Source organism: Pangasianodon hypophthalmus, chromosome 12 (genome assembly GCF_027358585.1).
Source record: "Pangasianodon hypophthalmus isolate fPanHyp1 chromosome 12, fPanHyp1.pri, whole genome shotgun sequence".
NCBI lineage: Eukaryota > Metazoa > Chordata > Actinopteri > Siluriformes > Pangasiidae > Pangasianodon > Pangasianodon hypophthalmus.
In genome coordinates this window covers 23,530,829-23,552,495 of record NC_069721.1, presented here as the reverse complement: position 1 = coordinate 23,552,495, position 21,667 = coordinate 23,530,829, and the positions used below count along the sequence as shown (strand labels likewise).

Below are 21,667 nucleotides of genomic sequence, written 5' to 3'. Positions count from 1 at the left end.
CTACTTTTGCACTGAACCTCAAATACCCAGTCAGGAATTAATAAAATCCTTACAAAATACATTTCTGATGTGAGTTTAGACATTATGAATAAACACATTTCACCAGCTTGGAATACAGTACTAAGAAAATCTGTGTTTTAAAAGGAAAAACAGACTTAAACAATAGAAACCAATAGAAGAACTGTGTTAAAAGGTTTCTAAACACCAAGATAACAGTTTAAAGGTGCAATCAACCATATTTTTTTTATTTCTCACTAGTCAAATTCAGATGGAAATTATGCAGAACATGATAAATAATGTTTAAGCCATGGCCTCAGCACATCTGTATTACACAGCTGAGGAAACCTGGTTGGAAAACTGTGTTACGGTCCAGAAGACTTGTTTGGGCCTCCTGTCAGTCATATTATAGACATTCCCCTGCACTCCGCCCCCTTCTCACTCTGATATCAGTAAGCGCCCAGCACAGCCAGATAATTCACATTGTGAAATAAAAAAAAAATCATGTTGCATTGAAAAATCTTAACAACAAGAAACGCAGTAAAACCAAGGCGCTTTTTGAGATAGAGTCATTTTTTTTTTTTACTGGTGACGGGGATGAAGCTAGATGCTGAATTAGCGACGTTGTTACCCGGACACGTCTGTAAACGTAATCTGAATAAAACGTTGAATAGTTAGAATGAATAACTTCACATAACGAATCAAGCAGATGCATTTTTTTTTCACTACAAAGTAAAAAGGACAGCGACTGGATTCGTGAACATCCTCCTATACCATTATTAGCTGAATTTTGCATGTTTATAGTGTTACAACTCGGCTTTCAAGTAGCTGAATCTTTTAGCGCTACTAACAATGTTAACATGCTAATGCTGGAGCTTAGAGCTCACAGAGCTTGTGAACTTCAGCATGATCCAAATTTTGCGTGTTTTACAGTGTTCAAGCAGTTGAATGTCTAAGTGCACTTCAGTGTGATGTCATGACCATCCTAGCTAATGCTAACTCAATTTGAACCGCTGTAGGTTCTAGAGGCGGAGCTTTATGTAGATGGGTGGGAATGGGAGGGGCGGGGTCATGGAGTGCAAAAAATCTTATTCAACTCTACGTATTTAACCATTAGAGAAAAAATGTTGACAAATCTTGCTTTTTGGACCTTTAAAAGTGACATCTGAAATGATTAAAGGAATAATTTATTCAATTAAAATGAGGAAACGGTACAAAGAACAAAATAATTGTGTTTATTAGGAGGGTCAGCTTTACTGAAACTACTGATGAGAATTGCGATATTAATGTAATTGATCTCATTTTTTATTACTCTAATTATAAACAGTACTCCAGCTAATCAGAGGACTTTATCTTCAGCCAACGATAAATTAGCCTTCAAACACACTGAATAACTGAAAATAATCTCAGTCTGATCATTTTAGTCGTCTCAGTGCCGTGGTCAGGTGAAGGATCTGAGGTGAAGTCGCAGAACTTGACATCAGGAATGTGACGGGACAGTTCTGAAAGAGCTGGAGAACATTAGTGCAGAGTGCTGGCTCTTATCCAGAACACTCGAGCCCTCAGGAAGGAAGGAAGGAAAGAGGGAAGGAAGGAGGGAAGGAAGGAGGGAGGGAAGAGAGAAAGCGAGGACAATGAAACACTCTGAGACACGCTTCTCTCCTGTAACACACCGGCTGCTGTGTGACTGGGGCGGGACTGGAGATCGTTTTCTTCTCAAACACACACACACACACACACACACACACACACACAGTAACAGCGACGAATGGATGATGAAGACCAGCTCAGCATTCCAACAAGACTTACGTGCTTAAGACTCATTGAATCCTCTCTCTCTGTACAGCTTCATCTCACATACACGACATGAGCAGTTTGGATAATTTATCAATGAAGAGTGTACATTAAAAACATGTGCATGCAGTGAGTCACACACACACACACACACATACACACACACACACACGGTTGAACTGGCAGACGGAATGGAAACTGGAATGAATGGTTTTAAGTACTGCTTCCTCTCACGCTGTTTTACACATGTCTTCAAGCACCTCCTCTTTTTTTCTACCTCTTATCCCTTTCACCATCAGTCCATCCATCTACTTCTCTTTCTCCTCTCTCTCCATTATTACGGCTGCCAAACTGCTTTAAAAAGTCATTCGAATTCATTAAGAGTTAGTGTGTGAATGCATTTGAATATAAATTACTCTACATTGGGCTAGGGGTGGGGCGATAGCACAAAACTATTATATCACAATATTTAGAAAATTAAAATAAATAAAATTTTAACAATTAATTAAGTTTTATATATATCGTGACTCTTACAAATCACTGGAGACTCCTTCCATAAATGTTAAATAAATGACAGCAACAATTACACATTTCTCACTAGAACACATGGCATGTTGATTCAGTTCCTGCAGTCGAGTCGATTCAGAGTCAAATCACTTTTTCACTAGAACACATGGCATGTCTGATTCACTTCCTGCAGTCGAGTCGATTCAGAGTCGAATCAATTTCACTAGAACACATGGCATGTTTGATTCAATTCCTGCAGTTGAGTCGATTCAGAGTCGAATCACTTTTTCACTAGAACACATGGCATGTTTGATTCACTTCCTGCAGTCGAGTCGATTCAGAGTTGAATCAATTTCACTAGAACACATGGCATGTTTGATTCACTTCCTGCAGTCGAGTCGATTCAGAGTCGAATCGCTTTCACTAGAACACATGGCATGTTCGATTCACTTCCCGCATTCGAGTCAATTCAGAGTCTAATCACTTTTACTAGAACACATGGTATGTTTGATTCAGTTCCTGCAGTCGAGTCGAATCACTTTCTCACTAGTGTTCACATGGAAGCGGACTGAAATCACCTCTCACTCAGCCAGTGTCATTGGTGTTCTGATCTTCCTAAAGAACCTCACCGAGGCGGAGAACACACCAGGGTTCTGCTCAACTGGACCAAAAGCGCAGTTAAGTGTAGAACATACGATCTTAAAAAAATTTGCATGGGATTAAAGAATCTGCATGTTCTTTTTAATATTCTTCTATGTCCATCTGCTTGTGCCTGATTGGCTAGAGCAGTCAGACGGACAGCGATGAGGAAGGCTCAGCAGGATAACCATTCACACACACACACACACACACACACACACACCACCACCATCTGGCTAGCCAGCAGCCATGGCCCTGTGTGCTGTGTTATGGCTCCAGTCAGCTGGGAGCCCCAGAGGGGGCAGACAGAGAGGGTGAGGGGGTTTGTAGTGGGGGTTAGTGCACAATTAAAGAGGCAATCTGCTCTCATACAACATTCATAAGCTCCGAGTCATGAAGCCTAAATCACTCACTCATCCTTTTCCCTGAAACAAAACCCCAAACACAGATCCTACAGCAGGACGTTTCATTTCCTCTCACAGAGCCTCGTATTACGCGACAAAATCAGCAGGAACCTGGTGACCAGTTCATGTAGAATTCACACACAGTACCTCAACACTACTTTAGAGGTAATAAAGTCTAACACAGAGTGCGTGAGTGAGTTATTATTTTATTCTTAATCCTTAAATATTGATATTGTGTCATAAAATATAAGAGCCTATCATGTTACAGTATGCAAATGAGTATAGGATTAGGGGCGTTTCCGAATCGTTTAAATTTCTTGATGAAGGAATCATTTAATTCAGGAAATTTAATAAACGTGTAAAATAAATGCTTTATCGTTAAAATCAAGCTTTTGGTGAATTATTGTATTATACACACCGTTATAATACCTTATGTATTTATGAAAATCATTACACTTTATAGCAATATTTATTATGCATTATGAATTGTTACCATGATGAATTATAAGTAGTGCTCATAACATGTTATAACACCATCACCAAAGAAAAAAGGATTTAGAAACTGGCGGCAGAATGTCTGTTTTTTCATTTTCTATGAACGTCATACCTACAATAAACTACGAAGACCTACGTATCATGTTATAAAGCATTCATAAGGTATTATACACATTGCTATAAATATTGTTATATCACATATGAGCATTATGAGAAAATGTAACGGTGATATAATGTGTTATAAGCACCACTTACACCACTTACTCTATATATAATGCATTCTTTTAACAATTGCTACAAACTGTAATGCCTTTTCATAAATAATTACAACGAGGCCTATAACAAGGCTTATGAATACATTATAACCTTACGAATGTATTCGTAATTCATTACACATACTGTATGTCCTTCACGGAAAATGTTAACGAATTTCTTCAGTATTGATACTGAGCTTATAATGCATTCTGTTAACAATTTATGCATTATAAACACTGCTACGAACTGTAATGCCTTTTCATCAATAATAACAGTGTGAATAATGCCTTATAACAGGTAAGGAATATATGCATATGACCTTCATGGAAAGTGTTACTGTTTATTTTTAGTCATTTTAAATGCAACTAAATTTCACAAACCAGTACTGTTGAAAAGCTAGACTTTCTGAACCAACACACACACACACACACACACACACACACACACACACACAAAGGATGCTTATAACAGCACACTTGTGGGATGTTGTATTTCAGTCAGAGGAAATAGAAAAAGTTTGTTATCAGAGAGAAAGGGGGATTACTGAAACGATAATAAAGTTGTGGTGTTTACAAACGAGTGTTTTGGACTCAGCCTCGCTTTACTACCCGAGTTTGTTTTCACATGTGAAAAAATTTGTCCTGACACATTAAATTAAACACATTGAATAAATAAACGGCTGCAGATGGTGTAAATGGCAGCAACATTTCAGCGCTAAGAACAGATCTAGATCAGATACAGCTCTTTATTTAACTGATGGAGCAATAAGCCCCGCCTCATTTCTTATCATTTCAAAGAGATTTCGACATTGGCAATGAGCTGCAATAAAACAAACAATCTGATTATATTTTATATTTGTTTTCCTTTTCACATCCTAGCTTCCAAATACTACGTGTTTTTGTTTTTGCATATTTTTTCTCAAACTTGGCAGAAAGTGCTGTCTGCCCTCTTCCGCATACGTGACCTACCTAAATTTCAGGTTTAAGGACAGTACGGGAGAGTGTAATAATGTTATAGACAGTGCAGTTGGGTAATGTGCAGTAAACAGTTTAAAAAATATATATAACATTTCATCACATTTGGTCACATGTCAATTTTTTTTTTTACAAACAGATTGCTGAATGTCCACATGGCTGACATTTGCTGAGATCCCGCCCCCAAGCATAAAAGCAAAAAAAAACCAAAAAAAAAAAAAAACCAGTGTATTCAATCACTTTCTATTTATCATCATCATTAACATTTTGTGTAAAGTGTTAGATCTGGCACTTCGTTGTTTAACCTTTTGGGGCAAAATCTTTTTTTTTTCTCTTTCAAAAATCCAAAAATCGAAAAATCAGTTTTGACCAATTTTGGTGTCATCCCTAATAAATATAGTTAAGCGACGTTAAATATACATTCGGCTGAGGTTAGCTAAGTGGAACATACACTAATAGATGTTATTTCACATGAACGAACTCAAAATATTCTTCACTTTACCGTGACAGACAGCGACCATCTCCACGTGAGTCGAGAGCACGTGAGATTGGGGAAGTGGGCGGGGCTTCTAGGAAGTATCGGTTAATATCGGAGAGTTCAAAACACATGCGCAGATCATTCCAGATTTACATGTTGATTCTCTCGTCTGCTGTTTTATTGGAGAGAAAAAAAGACTACTTTTTTTTTTGGCATAATCATGTACTCTGATGTTAAATTGTGGAGCTTCTACACAAAATTCGTAAAGGTTGTCAGGTCTGGTAATATAATATAACATGTGATAAAGATCACTGGATATCACTGCAACGTATTATCACCTAGGAACGATAATAACATTATATCACACAAGCCTATTAAGGGATCTAAATCAACATCTGGATTTCTGTAAAGCTGCTTCATGATGATGTCCAGTGTTAAAAGCGATGTACAAATAAAATGAATTTAACTGAACTGACTAGCCAGCGAAGTGAGGCGGAAAACAGACATAATGACCTAATGCGATACTGATCCAACGTTCTTGGACGACGTCAGTGTTTAAGCATAAGCTTGTACAGTGAGTCGTGGGAGGCTGAGGAGAGAAGAAAGCAAGATCAAGACGTAGGAGTCACTCCAGCTGTCAGCTTTCCTCTGCTCGCAGACCATCTGTACAGTGACACCAATATCTAAACTATTCATCTGACATGACCTTCAGCGCTGATGCACTTACTGTAAAGCAAAGATACCTCAGCCTTCAGCAAAACATGAGTCAGATACAGACAGATAGAGAGAGAGAGAGTGAAGAAGAAGAAGAAGAAGAAAGTGTGAGCCATCTCAGAGGAACATCTGCAGGACTTCAACAGTCCAAGTGATAGAAACAACAAATAGAGGAGATTACCTAAACGCTGAGAGAGACACGAATATGAGGACAGGATGAGAGTGTTATGATAATGTGTCTCTCTTTTAAACACACACACACACACACACACACAGTGATGTCTCACCATATCACCCCCTCAGTTGTGTACTCTGCTTGTGTATTGCCCTGTTCTCTCTCTCTCTCTTTCTGTGTGTGTGTGTGTTTGTGTGTGTGAGCATGTATTCGCATGCCTGTGTAATTCCGCTGCGCCAAACATGAGCTCTAATCCTGGCAAAGAGCTCGAAAGTAACATCAATCCAGCTTTTTGCTATATATGGGTTCTAACCGAATTGCTCTGCATTGGAGGTGTGTGTGTGTGTGTGTGTGTGTGTGTGTGTGATCCAAAACAGAAACATCATGTAAAAATAAAAAGCAGCAGTAACCAGTGAGGAATGTCTAAACGTCATAAATCAGTTGATTAATGTAATCAGTAAAGCGCCGCTGCATCGTTCTCTTTAGGTAGCGAGGGTTATGAAGCGAGGGTTAAATCCCATCAGCACCACGATCAGCAGGTAGTTAAATGGCATTCTGGGTAATAGATGAAGTCCTTACCTGCAAGGTGTGAATTTTTTTTATTTTTTTGACTCTATAGTATCTCATTATTTCTTTAAATATATATTTTTTGACATAGTAGCTCGCTATTTCAAGATATTATCTCGCTATTTCGACTTACTAACTTGCTTTTTATAACTTGCTAACTTGTTATTACTCAGTTACTAACTCATAATAATGAGATATCTTGAAATAATGATAGTAAGCCCTAATAACAAGTTAGTAATTCATAACAATGAGTTAGTCAGTCGTAACAACGAAACATCTTGAAATAATAAGTTAGAATGTCAAAATAATGAATTAGTAAGTTGTAATAATGAGTTGGAGCAATTACAAGATATTAACTCCTAATAATGAGTCTGTAGGTCTAAATAACAAGTTACTAAGTCGTAATAATGAGATATCTTGAAATAAAGAGTTACTTAGTCTTAAGAATGAGAATCTCTTGAAATAAAGAATAAAATTATTAATTCATAATAAGAAGTTACTAAGTCATAATAATGAGTCTCTAAGTCTTAATAATGAGATATGTTGAAATAATGAGTTAGTAAGTTGTAAAAACGAGTCAATAAGTCATAATTCAATTCAATTTTACCAATTCTTTTAATTTTTCAATTCTTTTAACAATGGATGCTGTCACAAAGCACCTTTACAGAGATATATATAAATTCCAGATATAAATTTTACATGTATAACTTTATTCCTAATGAGCAAGCCAGAGGTGATGCTGGTGAGGAAAAACTCCCTGAGACGATATGAAGAAGAAACCTTGAGAGGAACCAGACTCAAAAGGGAACCATCCTCATCTGGGTGACACCCGAGAGTGCGATTATAAATCATTCCCTTCTATAACTGTGTACTACATGCACAAATAGTGCAATTGTGTAACCAGGAAATTCATTACAGTTTTCACATGAAGTCTATTTTGTTGAAGTTATCAACTGTTCACTGATGGAGACTTGAGTGCAAAACTTCATGGCAATTGCAGTCCTAAAGCTATCATAGCAATTATATTGGCATGGCATTTTAATAATGAGATAATACCTTGAAATAACGAGTTAGTAAATCGAAATAAAGGGTTGCTAAGTCATAATAAGGAGATATCTTGAAATAATAAGGTAGTCAATCATAAGAACAAGCTACTAAGTCGTAATAGCAAGATAATATCTTGAAATAGCAAGTTATTGAGTCAAAATAACAACAGAGCTCTTAAAACACTTCACACCTTGTGGTTCAGGGTTATAAAGATTAAAGACAGCAGACACTGAACAATGGGTCTGAATCCTACATCATGTGTGTGTGTGTGTGTGTGTGAGTGTGTGTGTTTAACTGCCTGTGGGTTTGTATAGATCATGAGACACAGGTCCAGATGAAAATAGATGAAAACCTCGTCTCAGTTCTCACAGGTCTACTCCTGGTCGAGACTGAACCACAGCTGCCGAGGACGGCTCTCTGAGGCTCTCCTGAACGCAACAAAGATTTCACCACACACACAAACACACAGAGAGTATGTGTGTGTTAATCCCACTGTGATATATCTCCTGCGTAGCTCACAGGCTTAACTTCAAAGCTTCACTCGACCCTTGAACTCGAGCACAATGAGCTCGGTGATATCATCTAAACACAACACAATACACCTCATATGTTCTGGTCTCTTCAATAAACACCATAATCCATTCGATCTGCTCGCTCTCTTTCAGTTTTGGTGCAGGAATGTGAGACGTGTGTGTGTGTGTGTGTGTGAAAAGTTTTCAGCTCTGGCACATACTACCAATCCGATCTGCACTCGAGAGCACAACGGCTTCTTTGTGGCACGTGAAGTATCTTTGGGTCTGAGGTTCACTCTCTGCAGGAGGATGGGTGTTTGGGGTGTGTGTGTGTGTGTGTGTGTGTGTGTGTGGGAGAGAGAGAGTGTATTCATGCAAGTCAACCCCATAGCTTCAGGCCTCGACTGCGGGAAACACCCAGTTAAAAATAAGTTACCTAACAAATGTTCACACGTTTCCTAGAACATGAAAGGAATATTGTATCAGGATACTTAAAGACATTTCTGCAATTACAACTTTACAATATATTACAAAACTTTACAACACAGTACATATGTATAGTAGATAGTAAAATAAACTACTACAAAACTTTGCACCTTTGTAATATGTTTAAAGGTTTTGTAGAATGCTATATGGTTGTAAAGTTCTGCAGTATGTTGAAAAGTTTTGTAGTATTGTGGTATGTTGAAAAGTTTTGTAGTATTGTGGTATGTTGAAAAGTTTTGTAGTATTGTGGTATGTTGAAAGGTTTTGTTGTATGCTGTAGTGTTGTAAAGTTTTGTAATATGTTTAAAGGTTTTGTAGAATGTTATATGGTTGTAAAGTTCTGTAGTATGTTGAAAATCTTGTTGTGTGCTGTCAAGTTGTAAAGTTTTGTAGTATGTTGAAAAGTTTTGTAGTATGCTGTACAATTGTAAAGTTTTGCTGTATGTTTTAAAGTTGTAAGGTTTTATAGCATTTTGTAAATTTGTAAAGTTTTGTAGCATGTAAAGTTTGTAGCATGTTGTAAAGTTTTTATATTTTTACAAAAAAAAATGTCAAAAAAGTGTATTTTGACATAATTTATCTTGATATTGATATCACACACACACACACACACTTATGGCTCAATTATGGCTAATTTTTAAAAGGGTGTGTTGGGTTTTTTGTTTAAAATCAGTGGAATGTAAAAAAAAAAAAAAAAAAAAAGAAAAAAGAATCACAAAAAAAGTTATAAGGAGAAATAGGTGTGTGTGTGTGTGTGTGTGTGTGTGTGTGCGTGTGTGTGTGTGTGTGTGTGTGTGTGCCTGTGCTGTGGAATCGCGGGTATGCACCGCAGAAAGGAATTTTCAATAAAACGCTCTGCAGTGAAGTGGAACCTGAAACCAAAAAAAGTGAATAAGGAAGGAGAGATGAGCACAGAAAACGATGCCTAAGGGCTTTAAATACCTGGCGTTTAGGTGTACACCTGCATGACCAGCACACACAACACACACCTGGTACTTGTTTTCAATAAAGAAAGAATTTGGAGGAAAAAAGAATGGTGGATGAAGAAGGCACGTGGGCAAATAGGAAAATAAGAAAGCAGACAGACAGCAGGAGAGAGGAGAAGAGAGTCATCACAACGGAAAGGTATTATTGTACTAAATATAAACCACAGTGCTGTTGAAGTCTGGATTGCGATTGGTCATTATTGATCAAGTTATGGAAGGAGTCTCCAGTGTCAGCGCTTTGTAACAGTCAGAGGTAAAGCTGTAACTTTTACGACATCTTCAGGACAGAGGAGTTTACGTTTTTTGGCGAGAGGATGGTGAAGGAACGACTGTTTATAGCTGCCATAAGAACACAAACTAACTCCAATGACATTAAATATAACTATAAATGGATAAAAAGTACAACATGTTTGTTAATAAAGTAAAAATTGTAATTATTGGAAAGTTGCTGTGGTGTAAGAGGAATAAAACACTTCAGAACGTGATGTTACATGATGTTAGGAAAATAATCAGCTGGGTGGGGGTGTTCCTATATATATTTGTGTGTGTGTGTGTGTGTGTGTGTGTGTGTGAATGTCCAGCTAACTAACCACAGTAAATTCCCAATGTTCATGCTGAGCTAAGCAGGACACAGGCACTGACTCACAACTCTGGAGTTCACCTGGACTTAACACAAACAGCTCAGAGCCAACACACACACACACAGACACACACACACAATGTGCATCAATATCATTTTGGTTTTCAGACCGAGTAGTAATACGAGTACATGTCTCCTAGTACATCTCGATTCTGAAATAAGTAGCCTAGTTAGTACTAAGCAATAAAGTGCATCATGTAATGTAGCTCTTTTGTGAATTTCACCTTGACTCTTGAGCAAAGTGTTGATGTCGGTAGGTGAGGCGAAAGGAAGCGTGAATATCTGAGCGCTCAGTGCTCGCTGAAGTGAACTGCTCTCTCTCTTGTGCTCATTGTTATGGACAGCGCTCGCTGATACTGCTCTGTGCGCTCAGGTCGGCTATCCTCAGGTTCTCTGTTAAAGATACTGTTTAAACCCCATCAGGTTTCCTGCATGCTCTAGCTCCTCCTCTTGATCTTTTCAGTCTACTTTGTCACATAGTATCACGTGTTTTGTCACTGCTTATATTCTCTAACTGGCTGCTACCCCAATAACTGCTATGTCCATATATAGTATAAGCTGGTCTGCTGAATACTATGTCATGGTATGTTACGTTTACTTTTACAGCAACTTATTATATTGTTACTCTTTTGCACTACTGTCATATCTGATTCACTTTCTTACTGTCATATATGATTCACTTTCTTACTGTCATATATGATTCACTTTCTTACTAGAACTGTGTACTAATCCGCGCTACACTGTATCTTACTGTCCCTATTGTCCTGTTTTGGTAGTCATTGTACTGTCTTGTGCTGTTTACACATGTACTTTATGTAAAAATGTGTAGATAAAATAAGATAAGATAAACTTTATTGACCCCACAGTGGGGAAATTCACTTATCACAGCAGCTCACAGACAGTTAAAGTGAGACAATATCAGGAAAAGTAACAAAAAAAAAAAATCTCTTGTAGTTCTGTGTTGTTCTATGTAGCACCTTGGTCCTGGGGGAACAGTGTTTCGTTGACGTGCTTGATGTGATATCGATCCCTACACCTTGGGTTTGTTTGGGTTTCTTGCTTCTTCTATTACTTCAGGCCAACAACCTCGCCATGATTCATGTTTACTAGCTCTCTATTCACATAGTCGAAAATGAATACATAATTAATCCATTAATCATGCCAAACATGATTATGTTCAGAAAAAACATCTACTTTCACAGGTGATGAAGAACAGACACAGGTACCGAAACAGGGTACAGATAGTTCTGGATGCAGGTACGAATCCATTCAGTACTGAACTGTGGCACACTGTACTGTATATGTACAATAACTTACATATTGCTCACTAATGCACAATAATTTACATCAGGGCTATTCAACTACATTTCTCTGAGGGTCAAATTCTCAAAAGGTGACTAACACTTTATAAATTACTTTTATTTCACAATGGTGCAAAAACTAATCAAATCAGAAGTGATGAAAATAATTTGTTATCCATTTTTCTTTTAAATGTTGAGAACAGCATTTTGTTATCTAGGTAGCCAGGATTCACTGTTTTAAAATGAAATATGAAGTACCGTGAAAGTCAGCTAAGGTCACTCGTTATATGTTTAGCTAGATATCTACGACGTCATCGATCACGTATCTCTGTAATTGGTTGCTGAAAGCAACGCAGGCGACCTCAGCTATCTGAATAAAGGTTTAGAGGATTTGGGTTTTTTTGGCAAAAAAATGGCAGATATTTATGCAGATAATTTTTCTTTCAAATTTTTTAATGTATTAGTAATCAAACCTGATCAGAGGGCCAGTTGGATAACCCTGAATTACATATTGATCAATAATTATCAAATTATTTGGCGTAGAGACTTTAAACTGCGTCTTGTTGCAGAAAGTGACTGCAAACACGCTTGTAGCAGCTTAACAGTGAATAAAATACGTTTTTGTTTTTGGGTGTTTTGGGGTTGTTGTTTTTTTTTTTATTACAAACAAGCACTCCTCAGAGGTTTAGGATTTTGTGTGTTGAAATTTTTATTCCATAAATTTTTGAAATTCCATTTTGTTTTTTATACAAACGCCTTATATATTTGAAACAGAAGCAATGTTTGTTACGTGTCAAAAAGAGCCAAAAGCAGGCAACCTCTTAGGATTAAACACTTACACTTAGTATCGCTTGATCTGTTTTGTTTTGTTATATTTAATTAGAACATTCATTTACAAATCCATAGTAACATCTGCCATCTAACAGGACATACAAAACGTACTGGTTACCGGCTTCACGTGATTGGACCAGCTATTGATCTGTAGCTCTGACGCTTAAACAGGCGAGGCCTGGGGCTGATTAGGAATTCAGCAAGGAAGAGAAGCAGCAGCTGTTCACAGCTGGGTGTTACTTACACACACACGCACACATACACACACACACACACACACACACACACACACAAACACACAAACACAATCTATGTAATTGAGTCACAAAGCTACCAGGCAAAATAAAACTACTCACGTTTTAAAAATGTTTTTTTTTAGTTAGTTTTTACACTAAATCACTTCTGCATTGCATCAGACACATGAATAAACAAGAGAATGATGGAAAATCAGAATTCCACTGGAATGATCTCTTAGGTTTGATCATAATTTTGATCAAAATGAGAGCTAAGTCAAGATTTACCTGAGTAAAGTTCGGATCGATGTCTTATATGTAAAATAGTCAATGCTGAAAGTCGACGCTGTTCAGAAATGTTTAGCCGAGCAACCTAAAAGCATTTTATATCTGATTTATTTCACTTTAAACATTACTTGTTGGAAAACCGCTTCACCTGCAGTCGTAGAGGTTCCTCAGAGAGAACTTCTCACCGCTCTAAGGCTGGTTTTTATTCAGGTTTTATTATTTTTTATTGTTCTCCAGCAGGTTTTACTTCATTTTCGATGAAGAAATATTGAGTGTTTTGACAAAAGCCTTGACATAAAATGACAGCCGTTCTTTGGCTATGAGCCGTGTTGTCTGGTTAGTGTTTTCCTTTTTCATTTGAATAAAATGAAAAATAAATATCAGTCGTGAACTCTAGCCTTCTGCAATCCAAAGTTTTTCTCTCGGTCTAATTTTACAATTTTCTTCCGGTTTCACGTTTACAGAGCGAACAGTATCGCTAACATGATTATTCTAGCGTGAAAGCTTTTTCTTTTTCCCAGATGTGTGCCAAGTAATAGTTAAAAAAAACAGCAAGGCAAAAGTTCAGATCGAGTGATACTTAATAATCCTGAAAAACGCAGAAACGTGTCTCCCATATCGCCATAGCAACGAGTCAAAAATCATAACTGCTATGGCTAAAATGGCCCCTCTGCATTTCTACCAATAAACCTTCTGCCATGACCTGCATCCTGAAAAAAATAGCACGATACCATGATTATTGTTTGAGAATAATGATGAGTTGTGAAAGCCTGTTGAATAAGCGACGCCCCTAGCTCACGGTGACATCACAAACTGGAAAACATGCTGGTGAAGGAACGTTACTTTTCTCTAAACTCAGAAACATGATTATTATTATTAGGGGTGTAAACCTCAGGCTTCTTTCTCAAGTCAGCAATCTGCTACGATACGATATGATTCGATACAATTTCAATTCTTATAGCAACGTTTTGGTATTTGATGAAGATACTACTGAATCTGCTACGATACGATTTTGATTTCGATTCATAAGGCAACAACTTGATATTTGACAAAACCACTGAAACTGCTATAATACAATTTTGATTTTTAAGGCAGTTTGATTTATGACAATACCATTTAATCCAATATGATACGATACGATACGATTTCGATTCATTAGGCAACATTTAGATATTTGACACAGAATCTGCTACGATACAATAAGAAACGTTGCGATTAGAATTCATATCCTACAATTGATATGTGAGCAACTTTATTCAGGATCTGAGGAAGGCTTACCATTAATTTGTTAATGATGAAGACGTAGATAAGGAATATTTTAAAATTTCAGAGTTATGGCCAAATCACCTTGCTAGCTTACTAACGCATCAGTTTTAAAATATTAATTATTTTTTACACACCAGGTGTGATATTTTCTGATAATAATCGATTTATGATTGTCGCCATTCTTACACTCCTAATTATTATAAAGACTCAACCTTTCAAACATGTTTTTGTTTTATTATTTATTCATTTCTCTAATTCGTTTCAGATCCTCCTACTGACTCTCATGTTTATGTTTATGCTTATGTTGATTTGATGTCACGTATACTGACCTCAGGGTTGAGGAGACCGTCTTTCCGAGTAGGAATTCCGATTCAATGGGGTGTTTTCTTTGTTTTTTCCTAGTTCGAGGTCGGAAATTCCGAGTTGTGAGCTTTAGTCAAATGCAGCAGAAACCCAACATCATGTGTAGATTTACAGTCCGTGACCCTAAGACCCCTCCCCCCACCCCGAGCCAAAACTGGAGCTTGTTTTTTATCAGCCCACGTAGTGTGCTAAGCAAAATCTCTCAGCAGGAGGTTTTTCCCAGATGTCCAACAATGATGTCACTGCAGCCGGCAGCAGTCGATATGTTTTGGAGAACGGAGCCAGCTGCCAGGTTATCTGCTTCTATCAGGATTAAATATCGCAGCACCAGGAGTACTTTAGCACCCATATTCATCACCAGGGCAAAGTCACGGCGGTGCAGCTCAATAAACTAGTGTGTACTCTGTGCAGAGACGCCTGAAACGAGGCGTGTACGAGCACGATAATGCATACTAGCACGGCCCTGTCTGAACCTGAACCACTGGAGACGGCGTGAGGACTCGTCCTGACGTCCTGCGCTGAGCTTTCAGACAGATTAATCTTTTCTGATTGAATGTAAAAACAACACAGTGAAGTATTTTCAGCTGTGATTTACGACGCTATGTTTCTCTCCCCAATCTGCTCCTTATCAGTGATGAATTTCTACTACAGTTCTCTCAACATCGGCGCTGAGCAATACGTCAGCCGGCTGATATTAAGGCTCCTCGCAGTTACTGGTGAAAATCACACCGATAAAGCAGCAGTAACATCTCTGACACTGAACGTTATGTAGGAAAACCACAATCATATGGTTGTGATGATATTTTGAACAAACACTAGGGGGACACCTATTATTTACATTGATTTGTTTTGTGCTCTTGAATTTAAAACTGTAACCTGTTTAAAACATAACATTTAAAACTGTGATCTATATAAAATTTTAAATTGTGATCTACTTAAAGTGAACATTTTTATTTAAAATTATAGCCTTTAAAGTATAAAATAAAAATTGATTTATTCATAAAATGAATTTATTTTATGAAAAATTATAATTTTATGAATAATTTCCTATCAAATTTTCAAAATGTAAAAAATTTTAAATTAGTTATGACCTATTTAGAATATAAATTTTAAAAGTATGATCTATTTAAAATGTAAAAAGTCCCTACAATCATAACATACGCTAAATCTGGCCAAATCTGGAATGGGGATTTTCAACCAGCACATATGAATGTGATCATTTGGTGTTCACACTTTTGGCCTAATAGAGTATTTAAAATTGGAATTTAAAATCATGATCTTTTGATTATAAGGTGAAACTTTAGAGTGCTCTCAGAAAAATCTCAGAAATCACAAAAAAGTGTATGTTTCATCAACACTTATGATATAAATGAAGTTCTTATATACACATATGTGGCTTTTGGTTTTATGTATATTCCTGTTAATGCTGCTTCCTGAACAGTCATATCAGTAAAGCCCTGTTTAAAGCAGCAGTATGTAACTTTTGAGAGTAGAGATTTTGGAGACCTCTCTGGTGTAACTATGTAATTGCAAGCAAACAACTTGCAATGGTGAGATGGTTTTTTAATGTCAGTTGTGGCATGCAACACGCTGCTATTCTCCTAGTGGTATTTTCACAGGAAGAGGAAGAGACATTTGACTTACACTGCAAACGATCAAGTCTTCTCTCACAAAATATGAACGAGTTACAGGTAATTACAGCTAATTAGATTTATTGTCAATCAGTGACAGAAAACACAACAAGATGATGGTATATTACACATGATCTCAGAAGCCTACAGCACTGTAATGTCCAATCAGGGGACTACACTGTTTCTAGCTCCACCCACATGTCCTTCCTCTGTTGTCTTTGTAACTAGGTAAGAAATTCAGCATGGATATTTATTAATGCTAAAAGTCACTTAGTAATGGTTACTGTCCAGTTATTAATCCTGGATTATCTTTCTCTTTTAATAAAACAAACATTCAGAACAATCTGGAATCTGTACAAGTCACATATGTTGTTTTGAAAGTTTTGGTTTACTACACCGCAGTGGAAAAGTGATCCTAAATCAAAAGTTACGCTGAAAGTTAAATCAGTTCTATTCTCCTTCTTTGCTACAGGAATCTTGTGTTTCTGGGACACACCCCTTCCAAATTCCCATCTGGCTATTGATCAAAGGCTCTCTCCTGGACCCAGTTCTGTGTCCAAACGCTTATCTCTGTTTTTCCACAAGATATCATATCCCTGGCGTAGGGTTGCACTTGGCCGGTAATGCTGGATTCCTCAAGACTATTTTGACCTGGTCAGGCTGATGGTGCGTGACAGGTAAAGAGGGCAGGACATTGCCTCAGTGTTTCAGTGTCTCAGTGTTTCAGTGTTTCAGTGTCTCAGCATCTCAATGTTTCAACGTCTCAGTGTTTCAATGTCTCAGTGTCTCAGTGATTCAGCATCTCAGTGTCTCAGCATCTCAATGTTTCGATGTTTCAGTGTTTCAATGTTTCAGTGTCTCAGTGTTTCAGTGTCTCAGTGTTTCAATGTTTCAATGTCTCAGTGTCTCAGTGTTTCAATGTCTCAGTGTTTCAGTGTTTCAATGTTTCAGTGTCTCAGTGTTTCAATGTCTCAGTGTCTCAGTGTTTCAATGTCTCAGTGTTTCAGTGTCTCAGTGTTTCAATGTCTCAGTGTTTCAATGTCTCAGTGTTTCAATCTTTCAGTGTTTCAATGTCTCAGTGTTTCAATCTTTCAGTGTTTCAGCATCTCAGTGTCTCAGTGTTCAATGTTTCAATGTCTCAGTGTTTCGATGTTTCAGTGTCTCAGTGATTCAGCATCTTAGTGTCTCAGCATCTCAATGTTTCAATGTTTCAGTGTTTCAGCATCTCAGTGTTTCAGTGTTTCAGTGTTTCAGTGTCTCAGTGTCTCAGTGTTTCATTGTCTCAGTGTTTCAGTGTCTCAGTGTTTCAGTGTTTCAATGTCTCAGTGTTTCAATGTCTCAGTGTTTCAGTGTCTCAGTGTTTCAGTGTTTCAGTGTTTCAATGTCTCAGTGTTTCAGTGTCTCAGTGTTTCATTGTCTCAGTGTTTCAGTGTCTCAGTATTTCAGTGTTTCAGTGTCTCAGTGTTTCATTTTCTCAGTGTTTCAGTGTCTCAGTGTTCAGTGTTTCAATGTTTCAGTGTCTCAGTGATTCAATGTTTCAGTGTCTCAGTGATTCAATGTTTCAGTGTTTCAATGTTTCAGTGTCTCAGTGATTCAATGTTTCAGTGTCTCAGTGATTCACCATCTCAGTGTCTCAGTGTTTCAATGTTTCAGTGTTTCAGTGTCTCAGTGTTTCAGTGTTTGAATGTTTCAGTGTTTGAATGTCTCAGTGTTTCAGTGTCTCAATGTTTCATTGTTTCAGTCTTTCGGTGTTTCAATGTCTCAGTGTTTCAGTGTTTCAGCATCTCAGTGTTTCAATGTTTCAGTGTCTCCGTGTTTCAATGTCTCAGTGTCTCAATGTATCAGTGCCCCAGAAACTCAGTGTTTCAATGTCTGTTTATCCCCGATGTCAACATATTAGAGTGCAAAATCACTCAGTAATCTAGCAAACAGGAAGACGCTGAGGGTGTGTCTCAGGTCAATTGTTCAGTAGAGAAAGCAGCAGATTGAATTAAACCTGAAAAACTTCCTCGGTGAGAGCCAAGATGTGCTCTCTCTCTCTCACACACACAAACCCACACACGCAAAAATACACACAAACACACACACATGCACACAGAACCACACAAATCCAAACATTCAGTTTAAAAATAACCGGTATAGCATTTCCTTGAGTTGACAATACAGGTGTTAAAACCTTCTGAACTCGACTTGAATATCCAATATAAAGATTTATCACTGTCTCAAGATAATAATAATAATAATAATGCACTGCCTCAGGTTCATTGTATTTGATTAATTGGATTTGTTTCTAAATCATTTAGTCGACACACTGCGTAGTGTGCCTTTGTGGCGTGTCCCCTCCTCATCCCACGCTCCCTACCCCCACCTCTTTAGGGATAATCTCCAGTCTGAATGGGGTGTGTGTCTCCAAAACTGCCAGCTGATCCCATACTCATGCATGGGGCCACATCCCAAATCACATGCTACATCACCTAACACTTTCTCATCTAGGAAGAGTCTTAATCAGATGTTCACATTAGCTGAAGCATAAACATTTTTATCTATTAGCAAAATGTCAAATTTGACAGTTCTTATGAGAGCCACACAAACGTCCGCCATCTTTAATGTAAGTGTGTAAATATGACCAAGACATATTTACCTTGACTGCATTTATTCCATCACTGTCATTTGTTGATATTTTTATGCTATATTCTACTGTTATTTTATTCCACCACATCTTGCGCAAATTCCTCACACAAGTCTATACCAGTCTAAGATTAGGTTAAATACAATGCTGTTATATTATCTGTTATTATCCAGCTTTTTTTTTTAAATCCACTGCAGTGTCTGCGGGGGAAAAAGTCACTGTAGAAGAAAGCTTGTGCATAGTTATTCACTTTATATGCTCACTACATAGAGTATAACCCAATAGTGCTGTAGAACAATAAACCTCCCTGAGTCTCTGTCACATAAAATCATAGATAGATAGATAGATAGATAGATAGATAGATAGATAGATAGATAGATAGATTGATGTGGTGCCCTAGAGTGGAATAGATAGATAGATAGATAGATAGATAGATAGATAGATAGATAGATAGATAGATGGATGGGGTGCCAATACTTCTAGGGGGAATAGATAGATAGATAGATAGATGGGGTGCCAATACTTCTAGAGTGGAATAGATAGATAGATAGATAGATAGATGGGTGCCAATACTTCTAGAGTGGAATAGATAGATAGATAGATAGATAGATAGATAGATAGATAGATGGGTGCCAATACTTCTAGAGTGGAATAGATAGATAGATAGATAGATAGATAGATAGATGGGTGCCAATACTTCTAGAGTGGAATAGATAGATAGATAGATAGATAGATAGATAGATAGATAGATGGGTGCCAATACTTCTAGAGTGGAATAGATAGATAGATAGATAGATAGATAGATAGATAGATAGATAGATAGATGGGTGCCAATACTTCTAGAGTGGAATAGATAGATAGATAGATAGATAGATAGATAGATAGATAGATAGATGGGTGCCAATACTTCTAGAGTGGAATAGATAGATAGATAGATAGATAGATAGATAGATAGATAGATAGATAGATAGATGGGTGCCAATACTTCTAGAGTGGAATAGATAGATAGATAGATAGATAGATAGATAGATGGGTGCCAATACTTCTAGAGTGGAATAGATAGATAGATAGATAGATAGATAGATAGATAGATAGATAGATAGATAGATAGATAGATGGGTGCCAATACTTCTAGAGTGGAATAGATAGATAGATAGATAGATAGATAGATAGATAGATAGATAGATAGATAGATAGATGGGTGCCAATACTTCTAGAGTGGAATAGATAGATAGATAGATAGATAGATAGATAGATAGATAGATAGATAGATAGATAGATGGGTGCCAATACTTCTAGAGTGGAATAGATAGATAGATAGATAGATAGATAGATAGATAGATAGATAGATAGATAGATAGATAGATGGGTGCCAATACTTCTAGAGTGGAATAGATAGATAGATAGATAGATAGATAGATAGATGGGTGCCAATACTTCTAGAGTGGAATAGATAGATAGATAGATAGATAGATAGGGTGCCAATACTTCTAGAGTGGAATAGATAGATAGATAGATAGATAGATAGATAGATAGATAGAGTGGAATAGATAGATAGATAGATACGGTGCCAATAATTATGAAGCTGACTAGATAGATAGATAGATCTCTGATGCGCGCACCCGTCTGACCACGCGAGCGCTCGTGCACGCGCTTCTGCCGACTATTAATCACGTCCCTTCTGTCTTTCTTTGTGCGCGCGTCCGCCTCAAAACCGCACAAAAGCGACCCGGAAGTGCAGAAATAACTGACTTATCCCTCTGACTTTACACTTTACACTGTAACGGCTTTACAGTGTCATTTATATAGTCTTTATGCATGAATAACCGGGGAACAAAAGGAGGAAAATCCTTCTCTCCTGTAACTGTAACACAGACAAACAGCTGAGTTTATAACACCACTGATGTGTGTGTGTGTGTGTGAGACAGAGAGAGAGAGAGAGAGAGAGAGAGCTGTCTTGTGTGTTAAATGAAAGTAACATGATATTTAAAAGTGTAATGTAAACACTAGGTGTGAATGTGGAGCTAACAGTGAAAGCTAACACATCCAGAAATTAACGTTTACTCTAAGTTTCCGCTAATAAATGTAAAAAAACCCGCAGATGAATGAGTTTAGAGTGATAGAGTGATGCTTCTGCTTTACCTTTAGCGCTGTGTCCCGTCATGGTGTTGTTTTATTCCGGGATTTTAAAGCCCAGAGAGAGGATGAGAGGAAAGCGGCTGCAGCTCCACTGCTTCTCTGCGCTCACTTACACATTCAAACTGCAGCTCGTGCGGGACAGCAGCCCTCCTCCAGCTGTCAACACACCGCACAGACTGGCAGCTGCGCCAGCCAATCACAACGCGCTCTGCGAGTCCGGCTGACCAATAGCACAGAGGCAGGGGCGGGATCCATTTAATTTCGGACAGAGACGATTCTGTAGAAATCTATCTATCTATCTATCTATCTATCTATC

At 37.6% G+C, this 21,667-nt stretch overlaps 1 protein-coding gene across 1 annotated transcript in view; it reads right to left on the bottom strand.

Annotated features, from left to right (window-relative positions):
• The window catches only part of afap1 (actin filament associated protein 1), an 83,142-nt gene extending 61,649 nt beyond the window's left edge, over nt 1–21,493 (bottom strand). The window contains exon 1 of the mRNA XM_034309456.2: nt 21,355–21,493. Within this exon, the coding sequence (XP_034165347.1) occupies nt 21,355–21,376 (22 nt within the window). The 5' untranslated portion in view covers nt 21,377–21,493. The remainder of the gene's footprint in view (nt 1–21,354) is intronic.
• Nucleotides 21,494–21,667: the final 174 nt, after the last annotated feature.